Raw genomic sequence first — 12,629 nt, 5'->3', positions numbered from 1 at the left:
CTTTTCCTCTCTTCTCTCCTCCTCCCTTCTTTCATTCACCTCTCATTAGTACATGGGGTTCTGCCCGGCCCGTAAGCCGTCGCCACTCCCCTTCGAAGCCTTCTCCAAACCGCAGCACCAGTTCATACTCCCTCATCCCTCTCCGCTTATCGTTCAGAGGATGTGGTCCCAGCTAGTGAAATTAAGTAATCATCATCATTATTATGATCTGGAAGGGGAACTCCCATGATTTAAAGTTATCAGAATGTTGGAGATGCACCAGATCTACCAAAGATGACTGACTCGTGCCCTGGACGTACCACACATGAAAAAACAGAGCTGGTGCTTCTGCACTGTAAAGCCCAGACTTCACTTCACCCCTACTAGGAGTGAAGTGCTGACGTGACTGTCCAACAGTCAGCTGGAAAATTGACTTGAAAAAGATGTTTTGCTCCCAAAAAACGTTTGCTATAGATTCTTGATTAAAGTAAGTACTCATCATCATTGTCACATATTAGCATGCCCTGAACATAGCATGAGGCACGTGTTTGTACTGCTTGTGGTTTGTTTTTAGCTGTATTTCTTTGCACAATGGTGGATGCTGGTCTCCACCTGGGCTGTTCTTCGTCAAAGATTTGATTCATAGATTTGCAGATGATGTGGCTCGGTGTGCTCATCTCTTCATCAAGAGATGAGCAGCTGAGTGTGAAGCAGTGGGAATGAGAATTAGCACCTCCAAGTCAGAGGCCATGGTTCTCAACTGGCAAATGTTTAAACTCCTCTACTCTGGCTAGTGACTGAAAGAACTGCATAAATTAGCTTCTCTGTCTCAGAGTAGAGCCACTACTCCCCACATCAAAACTGACTGTTTCTACATACGTTTGTGAAAGAATTATTTGCTCTCGGGAGCACTGGTACTGTGACAGGACACCTCCTGTGCAACAAATGCAAGTTGTGAAATTTTGTCGCTGCTAAATATTCCATAGTCAGCTGTTAGTGATTTTAAAACAAAGTGGAAGCAATTGGGATCGTCAGCGCCTTACCCATGAAGTGGTAGGCCACATAGAATCACAGAGCGGGGTCGCGGATGCTGAGGTGCATAGTGGGCAGATGCTGACAACTTTCTGCAGAGTCAAGAACAGTGCATAGAGAGCTTGATGGAATGACTGAGCAGCTGCATCCAAGCCACTGAGTGTGCAGATAGAAGTGCGAATACTTTTAGCAATGTAGTGCAAGCTAAATATGTTGGTTACCCCAACCAGAGATGGGCAGTAATGCGTTACTTGTAACGCGTTACTGTAATCCGATTACTTTTTTCAAGTAACGAGTAAAGTAAGGGATTACTATTGCAAAAACGGTAATTAGATTACAGTTACTTTCCCTAAGCACGCTGCGTTACTGCGTTACTAAAACCGTGATTTTTTTTGTGAGAATATCTCATGACAGTGACGTAAGCGAGTGCGACATTCGTGACAACAGCTTTGTGCCGATCAACAATGGATCATATATCGAGTGCGGGAGAGAGTATGAGCATGCAGCGTTTAAAGCGTGGAAGTACTGACCTTACTTTGAGTTTAATTCCATAAAAAGTGACAAAAACATTAGCGTCCATCGTGCATGGGAAGAAAACTTCCTTTTACAGCGAAAAACCCCCTAAACTTCCAAGCAAGCACCGAGTGCGCTACGAGGTAATGGGAAACTCACAGAGAAACCCTGCACCAGGGTAAACCTCCGCCTGCCCTACTCCTGCTATACAGGTGAAAATAGAGCAACAGGACCGCTGGTCTTTGATTTTATTTATTTTCTGCTGTGTTTTACTTGCATCTATTTGAAAGACTGAGTGTAAACACACAAAAAAATATGTGCTGGAATGTGCAGAAAATAGGTTTAAATATTAAACTAATTTCTTCCAGTCAGAATGTTGCATATAATTACATTTTTGCTTGATGCATAAAGTCAAAAGATTAAAACTGATAAAACAAGTTTTAAAAAGAGACTTTTCCATTTGATTACATTTTGTATGATGGATTATGCAGAAAAAGTAGAATTGGGCTGAAAGATCTATCGCTTTATCACCTATTCAGGTTGTAAATCGTGTTTTTTAAAAAGTATTTAAGTAACTAAGTAATTAATTACTTTTGAAAATAAGAAATCAGTAAAGTAACGGGATTACTTTTTTGGAGAAGTAACCAGTAATTAGTTACTGATTACTTTTTTCAAGTAACTTGACCAACACTGCCCCCAACAGAGCCAAAATCGACAAGAAAAAAACATCATGTTTTAGCCAACCCACCTTTTGTCAGTCAGATTTTCCATTTACACCGTTAGTATAGTGAATATCTGCTAAATTTAAGATTAGATGCAAACAGCTTTATATCCCTACAACCTTGGAACCGAACACTGGTGCTGGAGTGAGTGAAGCTTCACTCAACAGTACTCCATTGTTTTTAATGGGTCCTTTAATTAGCATGAAATACTTGAAAGTTAAATTGGTAGTCTGTCGCTCATATGAATGATTTATTGGTAACATACAAGAAAGCACTTAAAATCATAATAATACAAGGATTCATTGTGTATAACCAGACGTCTGTGCTTCAGTAGATCAGGTGCATAACATCATCAGGAATTCAGATATTTAAATTTTATCTTTTATGCATTGCCAATGTCAGACTACGCACATTAACTGTGTTTCTGTTTTCCTTTCAATGTTCAATGATATGGCTTTTAATGCCCTTATTAGTGGTAACTGGTTAGTTCAGATTTTCTTTCAGACTACACCAGCATCATTCTAAGTTTTATCATGTTTCTGAAACTGCCCTTGTATTACTTTTTCATTTACAGTCCTTCTGTGGGACTCAGATCCAATCCAATTTCTTCCTGTGAGGTCAAGTTAGGTTTGTTGTAGAAAAGAATTAATGATTTTTTTAAAGGATGAGGAATTTTCCATCAAGAAATAAAATAACACAAGAGAGAAAAAATAAAATTAAACATGCACATGTTGGAACTTTTTTCAGCTGCAGTTAATATGCCTTTGGTCTCTTGATGGAAGTATAATGCTGTAAGCTTGATCCTTTAAATCTCTATTTTACCTTTAAATTTCATGTTCTGGCTGTTTCTGTGCGAAACGATACCTTATAAGGATCACAGAACATGACAAAAAATAAGGGAGCTGGCACAAATGTAGCAGAAGCCTAACCAGCAATGCACCACCTGGCAAACATATGTGATCTAAGCCTGCTAGAGTGCCTGTTTGTTCATGATATTACTGTGACTTCATATTGTGAGTCATAGGAAGTGGAAAAATGAAACCTTATTTGGACAGCAGGTCACTCTGTGTTGCTATACTCTAAACTTGAGAAAATCCCGAGGATTTTTAAGCAGGTCAGTTCAGGTCTGCCACATCAAGGAGACGAGAGACTGCTGAGAGATTACGATGCCTTGTGCCATTTGCAAACACGACAGCTATTTGGCAGCTTTGGGGGGCGCTGCTCGTCTCACACTCAGATTGATCTTGTCATATGTAAATCAATGTCATTTGAGTTTTTAATTTAAATATGTTTCGGAATTTAGATTTTTTTTCCTTCATTGTCTTTCTGCATCTGGCTTTCACTGTTGGCTGTTGCTAAGCTTGGACACATGGTGCTAATTAAGGATTGTTAAAGGAACATTGCATACATTTATAACGTGTCATTCAAATATAAAGATGCAGAGAATCTGAAACTCACAGGCTGCACACGTGCTGAAGACAGCTGTCAGTCACATCGACATGAAGCTGCTGGGCAGTGATACAGAAAAACATGTAGATACAGTCTGCTGTGTGTGTTGGTCTCTCTCTCCCTCTGTCTGACCACACACACACACACACACACACACACACACACACACACACACACACACACACACACACACACACAGAACCAAGTCCTCCTTGTCTTTGTTTTGCACTCTAGACAAACCATACACTACTGCCACTCTCTGGGCGTTAGTTTGAACTGCACTGTATTCGTGAGCAGTGTGGTCTCTCTGATCTCGGAGTATACAGTACAGATGTGTTTCTCTGTCAAGTAGCAGGATTTCATAACACGTTCAGCAAAACCTGAATTTTGAAGGAAAAGGGGAGGAAAAAAATCTGTCTTCACATTTCTCCTCTGGTTTCATTTCATTTCGTCAGAGAGCCCCATGAGGCACACGCACATCTCGGATAAAGCTTGCTGACATTGAAATGTGATAGGAGTCTTTTATGTTGTTTTTATTGTTAGTTCACAGAGTTTTGCATTGCTCCTCAATCCATACTTCGCAGCTTTGTACTCCATCTCAGTGCCTGATCTAAATGCGAGCGACTGAGTACGCAGCATGTGTCGTACCTGACTGTTGATCCAGGGCTTCTGGTTGGGGAACATTCTGACTTGTGTGGTGGGCACAATATTTTCAACGCAGTTGCTGATGTACCCAGTCACATAGCAGTTCTCCATAGTGGCTGCAGTTTGAAACACACCCCAGTCTGTTTGGGCAAAGCAGTCCTGCAGGATGCTCTCAGACTCTGGGGTCCACAGTTTAACAGGTCTGATGACAGAGTTGGATTGTTTCAGTTTCTGCCTGTAAAGTATTCAAAGTAACTGCAGTTTAACCAGCAATTTAAACTGAAACAATATTTAAAAGACTGACAAAAACTCAGAAAAAACCCTACAAATTAGCCATATTTTGTTTCTTTATGTCTTGCGAATCATCTCACAACCACTCAAATTCATCTTGCAACCCCATGCACGGCCCAGTTATGAACCTGTGCTATTTTGGCAACTGCACATGTACTTTGAACTGTCTGTTGTCCCTCTTCAGCAAACCTGCCTTTGCACACTTTAGAAACATTTGAACTTTGGCGAACTCAGAGTTATTATTACGTCTGCAGAGCAGGGGAAAAAAAGTTGTTCACAGAGAAAAAACCACAAAGATTTTACAGCGAGAATCTAAAATATTGTTGAAATTATTACGTAACTGCAGTGTACTGTAAAATAAAAGCAGCCAGGGTGTACATGATGAGGTTACTTCAGCAGATTAATGGGGTCAGTCTTCTTTCCAGGTCTTCTATCATACCAAACTTACTTTGTTTTATACAGAAATGCCCAATAAAGTGAACAGTTGCTCGAGGCTACTGTAAGATTAAATTGATCTTGACAGTCTTTACAGCCAATGTGGTTTCAAACTTCAACAACATCACACTGTATGATGATGTATCACATACTTTTCTACTTATAGTTTTATTACAGTGTTTTGATACTTTAATTTATTGCATATTATGAGCTCAGTTTGAGTAAATGTATGTGTTATTGTTATAAAGGTGTCCTGAAAAGTCATCTCTTATAATCCATCTCTACTCGAGCCCCACATAAAGCTCCTCTATCTCAGCCATTTATTAGAGATCCTCAGATAAATGAACTCTTCCTGCTTCATTTAGAGCTCGGGCACCTCAGCTCTGCTCATTGATTAGAGATGTGCTCAATAATTCAAAAAATAGCATTGGGAAAGAAGATGCTATTCATCATCAGTCAAGTCATTTGGGTGTTAGGCAATGACCCTTGCAGGCGCACCTGCTAAATCATTCGATGACATAATGAATGGGGTCATTTGTAACTGTATCATGCTGTGATTACCTATTCTTACAAAGGAGCCTTTTTGACCTCAATTCTGATTTAGTGAGTTTTGGTCTTGATACTCGAGAGCCTGAAAGTACACCGAGGAGAGTTTTAGAAGTTTTAGGAAAAAGTTTTAAGGACAAGTTTTTAGACGTGTGCTCAGAGCTGGAATGACAGAACCAACAACGCTAAACAAAAGTTGGATTTAGCCTAGAAGTACCTTAAACCTGACCAGTAACCAACAGGAGGGGGGGAATCGCCTGGTTTTATAGCAGTGTATAAGAAAATGACCCAAGGCTAAGGTTTATGAATTCAATATGATCTTCATTTTGTACATTTATGGTCACATCAGTGTCCACAAGAACAATACATAAAGGTATACTTTGGAGCAGGCCAGCCTTGTGATCAAGCAGAACTATGATCAAACAGAATATCTCAGTTCCACAGTCCACGCTTCCATGACGGTGGCTGTGTCGGCCGTTTCCATGAAGTCTACAGCCTCAGCTTGACTCGAGGCTACAGACGTGGCTGCACGAATGTGGCTTGTGAGCTGATGGATGATGTGGAAATTGACCGTTTCATATGTGCATCTCTCGTATGTCCAAATGACTCTTTGAAATGATCCCAGAAAAACACAGTTTAAGCAACACTTTTTATTGGAGAAAGAATAGTAGGGTTGTATTTTTTTAAAGAAAATGAAAGCTACACATAAAGACAGCAACTATTTTTTTTAAAGGGGGGTCAATCCACAGAAAACACAATGGCTAAAGGTTGAAAATTACTATAGCACTGGAAACACTGCACAGTCAAAAGACAGATCTTGTTTGTACTGTAAGTGTAATTAATATCTTAAAGTGTGATTCAGGACTTCATTACAAGCTGATACAACAAAATATATATACATATATGTGTGTGCATGTACATAAGTTCCGTTTTTAATCATCCATACTGTTTATCTGCATTACACAGCCACATACAAAATAACAGAAATGTGTCATACGTGGGTATAAACTCTTGCAGAGTGCATAGTGGATGTGAATCATCCATCCGTCCATTCTCATACACTTATCCAACTCAGGGTGCAGGGCGGCTGGAGCCTATCCCGGCTGGGAATCAAGATGAATGCTTTCATTTTTTCGTAAAATGGGTGTAACCTAGAAAATAATTATCTGTGACTGACTCCAGTTAAGTAGCTGTTTATCTCATTTTCCACAATTAATCAGTCACGTGTTTTGAAATCGTCGGTTCATTTTTATTAATGTAACTCACAATATGGTGTAAATCTATACTGTAAATCTTATAGTTTGGAAAACTCTTTCTTTATATTTTGCTTTCGAGGATTTTTTAAGCCTCTTCACACTGACCTGTGAATCATTCAGCTCAAAGATGGACCAGTGCTGTGTCTACACACAACACAGCAAACAGCATTTCAGGATTCCTTTGTCATCTGTATTTATGAATATTTATCATTATGAAAATAGGAATTTCCTAAAATTACTAAAATATTTTTTTAAAATGTCACTTTGTTATGTGTCATTAGATAAAAACCATGCAGAGAAAATTCCCCAGGATGCTGCATCAGGTGTTAGTTTGATGACGTTTAAGGCGTCTTCTTTTCTAATTTGATCACGATGCCCTTCTCTGGTCGTAGGATGAGCTCTCCAACCGGGCGGAGGTCTTCGCGTTTCTGACAGGCTTCGACTGTGAAGTTCCGCAAAATAGCCGCCAGCACCACCTTTTCTTCCATGAGTGCGAAACGCTGGCCTAAAGAAAATGACAGTAAAAGAAACGAAGACGTGACGCACCTATTTGGAAACCTCACACAGCGAAGCGCGTATGGAGACTATAAATTTAAAAGTCCTTACCTATACAGTTGCGGAGTCCAGCTGAGAAGGGGACGTATGCATAGGCAGGCCTTCCCACCGAATTCTCTGGCAGAAAACGCTCAGGCCTGAACTCTTCGGGCTCGGGGAAGTACCGTGGATCACGGTGAAGAGAGTAGGTGATTATGATCGCGTTTGCGCCTTTAGGAACCTTGAAACCGTCTAAAAGTACGAAGAAAGTATGACACCAAAAACAGGCAAAACCGATTACTCAGATGCATCTGTTACGTGGCCACGACAACAGAGGAAGACTGGCTTCCCTTTTTGTGAAGAGGTATCAGCACCGTCGTGTGTTTGGGATCAATGAGCCATTTGTTTCAGGTGCCAACGATCTAATCTTTAACTCACTGATATAGCAGTCTTCACCGAGGCTACGAGCAAAGAAAGGCACAGAGGGAAACAGCCTCAGAGCCTCCTTGATCACACACTCCAGGTACTTGAGCTTCTTCAGGTCCTCAGTGCTGGTGGGCCGGGAAGATGTACCTTTGAACATTAAACAGCACCACAGCACAGATTAGACATACAGTGATACTTAACCTGCCTCAGTAGGTAAAAGTGCAACAGTACATCCTAAAATTCATCTGTAAATAGGACAGCACTCAAGATCTGTAACTCTCTATAGAGCAATAATTGTTATCAACCTTGTGACTGTAAATCAACAATCATTAACATAACAAATTAATTATATAACCAGGTGTGGTAAGGTAATCTAATAGCTCAGACACAACAGGATAAAAATAGGATAGTAACCTCTTTGCAAATATGGTGAGGTTACAAGGATTTTGGTAACTTTTTGCACTTTTAACAACCAATTGCACATACTTGCAGTGGCCAGCTATCTCAGAACAACCACTTTTGATTCCAAGTCATTGCACAGGTCACATGGTGGGAGTCGACCTGTCTCCAAATAACTGTGATCCGAATCAGCCCATATGGGCTGGTGAAGGTTTGCAGACATTTGTGGCCAAATTTATAAATGCAGACAGATCACGAGGACATTGCAATCAATCTGGATCAGTCAGTGCAACTCATCTGCGGTGCAACTCTTTGCAATCGGTGATTTCACTCAACTGGATACCAGTTGTTTGTGTTCTTGTTATAGTCCTATATAAAAAGCTGCATCTATGTCGGTAGTTAAATCGGAATTTTTTAAATTCTTTTTTAGATCTATGCAGTTCTTTCTGTAATCTGAATATAAGTGGTTGATGTCAGTTTCTGTTTAATATTAATTTCTGTGTATGTACATTTGGGTGATTCACTGCAGTAAATTGCTGTACTATCATAAACACATTGAAAGTTATCGCTAACTTGCCCCCATTCAATCACAATCACAGTGATAGCAGACTGACTCCATGTTATTGCTGTTTTATCACCATCTTAATGCACCGCAGTCAACCTGAAGACAGCAACTGACCCTGGTCCCCGTCTTCAAAGCAACCATTTCAAAGACAAAAAGGTTATAAGTTCACTGCACACGGCTACAAAAGTCATGCCACGGTCTCCAATCACTGCTTCCCCAGGTGTGGCTGTAGCATAGGGTTTACATTGGAAACATAAGTGATGACCATATGGCAAAATTATCCTTCTCTACTTGTGGACAAATTAGCCTGGTTGCCTATGGTTACAAGGCCATCGGTAAAGACAGTTATTATGCTGCACTTTTTGTCTGTGTATTCTGGCGGGTATGTTCACAGCTCTTATCCCTCAAAAAGCTCCCCGTGCCTTACAAAGAACAAATGAGTTTGAACAAAGATGAGTCAAAAAGCCCTCAGGCAGGAACAAAACAACACCATTAAAGTGGTAGAGCCTGTTATTATTACCGAACACCTCCTGTAGCTCTTGTTGAACTTTCTTGTGCACCTCAGGGTGCGAGCCCAGCAGGTGGAGAGCCCAATTCATAGCGGCGGCTGTAGTATCATGGCCCTGCAAATAAAGAGAGTTAATTAGAGACTTTTTTAAAGACCCTTTATTGAAACAGGATATGTGGATTATTCTCCCAGAAGAGGCTCACATCATTATCTCAGAAAGTAAATCCTTTATTGGCACAAAGTGCAGTTTTTTGGGTAATATAAATGTATTAATAAGAGCAGCCTTAAGCATTCCTTTTCATTGCTTAACCACCAACCCGAAACATAAAGGTGTCCACTTCCTCCTGGATGTCCTCATGGCTCATCTTGCTGCCGTCTTCATAGGTGGTGCTCAGGAGCATGTCCAGAAATGCCCGTCGTTTCCTCTTGCCTTGGTCGTTTTCGCTGTCTGACTCGTTGCAGGACATGTTCTCAGCTCTTTCATGGATCACCTGAAAATAAATGGGAAGAGAAGAAGAGATGCTTCTTCTGAACAATTTCATGATTTCTGCATGATCGCGCAACGTGGAAAAGCGACCCGCTCCGTTACTCACTTTGTAGGTAAAGGAGTGGAGGACCTTGAGTGTTTTGTCGTGGTCGCAGCCTTCACTAAAGTAAGTGTAAATGAAGTCAGGCCATAACCAAGGTGACCGCTGTCTGCGACTAACAATGTCGCTCATTCTGAGAATAAAGAGAAAGACAGCAGATTAGATCTTTTTCTTCTACTATAATTTGCATTAGAATGATAAAAGCAGTAACTCACCTGTACACGCTCCTAACATACTCCGAATCAGAGTTACTCTGTGCATAAATTTTCTTTCCCATTGCAGTTTCTGTCAAGAAAATAAGGGTATATAAATATAAAACGCCCTTTTTCTAATTATTTATTTTGTATACCTGCATTTGTTAAGCACAAAAAGGGTCAAAGGTTTATCCAACTCAAAGGGTTGACAACTTAAAGGAAAAACCTTTACAGTTCAACCCCTACAGTAAAGGGATCTGGTGTCTCCGTTATGTCGTTGCAGATATTTCACTGGATTGGATTCGCCTTCAACCTTATAGAGAAAAATGAATGTAGAGTTGTTCTGGGAGATCACCGTCATCATTTGACGACTGGACTCGTCTCTTCCAGAATGACATAATGCATGAGGGCTCAAAAAATGCGACCGAGACCCACTCATCATTTCAACCCAATTAGACTGCATGAGTGGATGAATGGTCTCACTGCTAATCCCTACCATTACCAATTCTAATGAGAGAATATGTTTTGGAAGGAGAAACCATGCCATGCTGAATCTGCTCTGTTCTGGATGCGTATCACCTTAACGCAGGGTTTTCCTTTAAGTTGTCCCAGATTTGCACATTCTGCTTACCGCAGATAATGTCGAGAGCACAGAGGGTGATGAGACTGAAGCAGTTGAATGGACCCTTCCCTGCGTGGTTTTCCAACTTCTCCACCAGAATCTCAGCCTGCTCGTTCATCACTTCCAAGAAGTCCTCCAGGATGGAGAAGTGAAAGGTGGGCGTCAGCATCTTCCTCCGCTGACGCCACTTGGTCCCAGTGCTGATCAAAGATAAGAAGGCGTTATGCACTTTATATTATTTCATTTGCAATAATAATGCTGTAGATAGGAGCTTCTTTTTGTTTTGTGCATAGTCTTAGCTCAAGTTTTGATATATGAACGATCTAAATCTTTTGATCTTTCCTGATGGACAGATGGGATGTTTGCTATGCCACAGTTATACCTAGTAAGCAGACCAGTTCCCAGCCAAGGATGCAGAAACTTGTATGCAAAAGCTTTCTCCATGTGAATGCTGTTAGCCAGAACCGGCTTAAAGAAAAAGTAGACAGAAACATGTCATGAGTAATATTTGAGGCAAAAAGTTGTTTACTTAAAGAAATCTTCAGTGCACAATCGAGCATGCTATGTTCCAACAGTCCCTGTCGTCACAGGGGGAAAGAAATGATTCACTCAGACTGACCCTGCAAGCATCCACCTTAGTCCATTATCTTATCTAGATGTATGATGAAAACAAGTTACACATACAGTTTAGGTGGGACATATTGTAACTTCTTTAAGGAACATGAGGAATTTGTGCTAAGAGGAGTAACTGGCTTCAGCTTAATGTTTGAGTGGTGGGTGGCAGGAATTCTGTATCCTGCACTGTATAAAAGTGCAAAGACATCCTAAGATGTCATCACAGACTGCTTAGCTGATCTCAAAGACTTCAACGGGATCTCATCCAATCCATCTGTAACGACAGTGCAGCTTCCACTTCAGTGACATGTGTGGTTTGTTTACCTGCTTCGCTGAACGGGGATGGAAATTGTCCATAGGCTTACTCATCACAGGCATATTTACAGTATAAGACATGCTGCATCCACTCTGTATTTTGGATAGGTGTCAGTCCGCTTACCTCAACCGTCTCAGCGTGATACAGAACCACAAAGGGGACCGGCCCGACCCAGAGTTTAAACAGCGGCTTATCTCGGAACTCCCAGGTAAAATCCTGAATTTGACGAAAGAAGTCTTAAAGAGAAAAACAAAGATGTTGGGTACAAAAATCACGAGAAACTCAATGTGCTTCATCACTTTGAGTACTTTAAATGATCAGGTTGCTTGCTTCCTTACCGCCCGCATTGTTTTTGAACTGCAGAGCATTCCCAATGAAGGGGTAAGTGGTTCCCAGCTCAGGGATCGGCTTCATCTCAAACCATTTGTGCAGGTAATCGCTCAGCAGCTTGTAGGTTAAGTAGGTCAGCAAAGCAACAAAGATGCTAACTCCGAGTAAAGTTGTGCTGTAACTGCCAATTAAAACTGCCATTTTTCATGCCGTGTGTGTGCTCAGCCTGTGTGTGCTGAAATGTCGGTGTCAGGCTGTCCTTAAAAGCTCTGTGACATGTTTTTGCCCTGCCTTTTACTCCTCCTCTCCTCTACTGTCCTGTAGTGGGTAAAGGGGACCCCTGGTCTTACATTGCCATCTATTGCCCAGGAGGAGAGGAGGATGTGTGGGGGACTTCATAGAAAGTTTATTAAATTGACATTTATAGCATGGGATAACAGGTAAATGTACATTTTAAAATATGAAAAACGTGCTCTCTGCTGGCACGAATTACATAACCCGTGTTAATTATTTACTGCGTGATCAAGAACTTTGTCCGATTTATTATCTCCGTGTATTTATCCACATTAACAGTTCGTGTCCTACCTGCCTGGTTAATAAGTGACAGTCTTATCTGTGATTGCCTTGTGTTTGTTTTTCTTTTTATGTCATCATAGCTCTTCAGC

At 40.9% G+C, this 12,629-nt stretch overlaps 1 protein-coding gene across 1 annotated transcript; it reads right to left on the bottom strand.

The window, feature by feature from the left end:
- Positions 1–6,247: 6,247 nt before the first annotated feature.
- On the bottom strand, positions 6,248–12,258 carry LOC102299071 (cytochrome P450 4V2). Its single transcript, XM_005929232.3, has 11 exons — positions 11,973–12,258; positions 11,758–11,870; positions 11,086–11,171; positions 10,713–10,903; positions 10,103–10,172; positions 9,894–10,020; positions 9,618–9,791; positions 9,313–9,415; positions 7,841–7,975; positions 7,475–7,654; positions 6,248–7,373 (listed from the first exon to the last, which is right to left on the bottom strand). The coding sequence occupies exons 1-11, from the start codon at positions 12,163–12,165 to the stop codon at positions 7,210–7,212; spliced, it is 1,536 nt and encodes a 511-aa protein (XP_005929294.1). The 5' UTR covers positions 12,166–12,258; the 3' UTR covers positions 6,248–7,209.
- Positions 12,259–12,629: the final 371 nt, after the last annotated feature.

This window comes from Haplochromis burtoni, unplaced genomic scaffold (genome assembly GCF_018398535.1).
Source record: "Haplochromis burtoni strain Fernald_Lab_line unplaced genomic scaffold, NCSU_Asbu1 Contig_122, whole genome shotgun sequence".
NCBI lineage: Eukaryota > Metazoa > Chordata > Actinopteri > Cichliformes > Cichlidae > Haplochromis > Haplochromis burtoni.
Note: the sequence above shows the minus strand (reverse complement) of the source record. Positions and strands in the feature narration are given on the sequence as shown.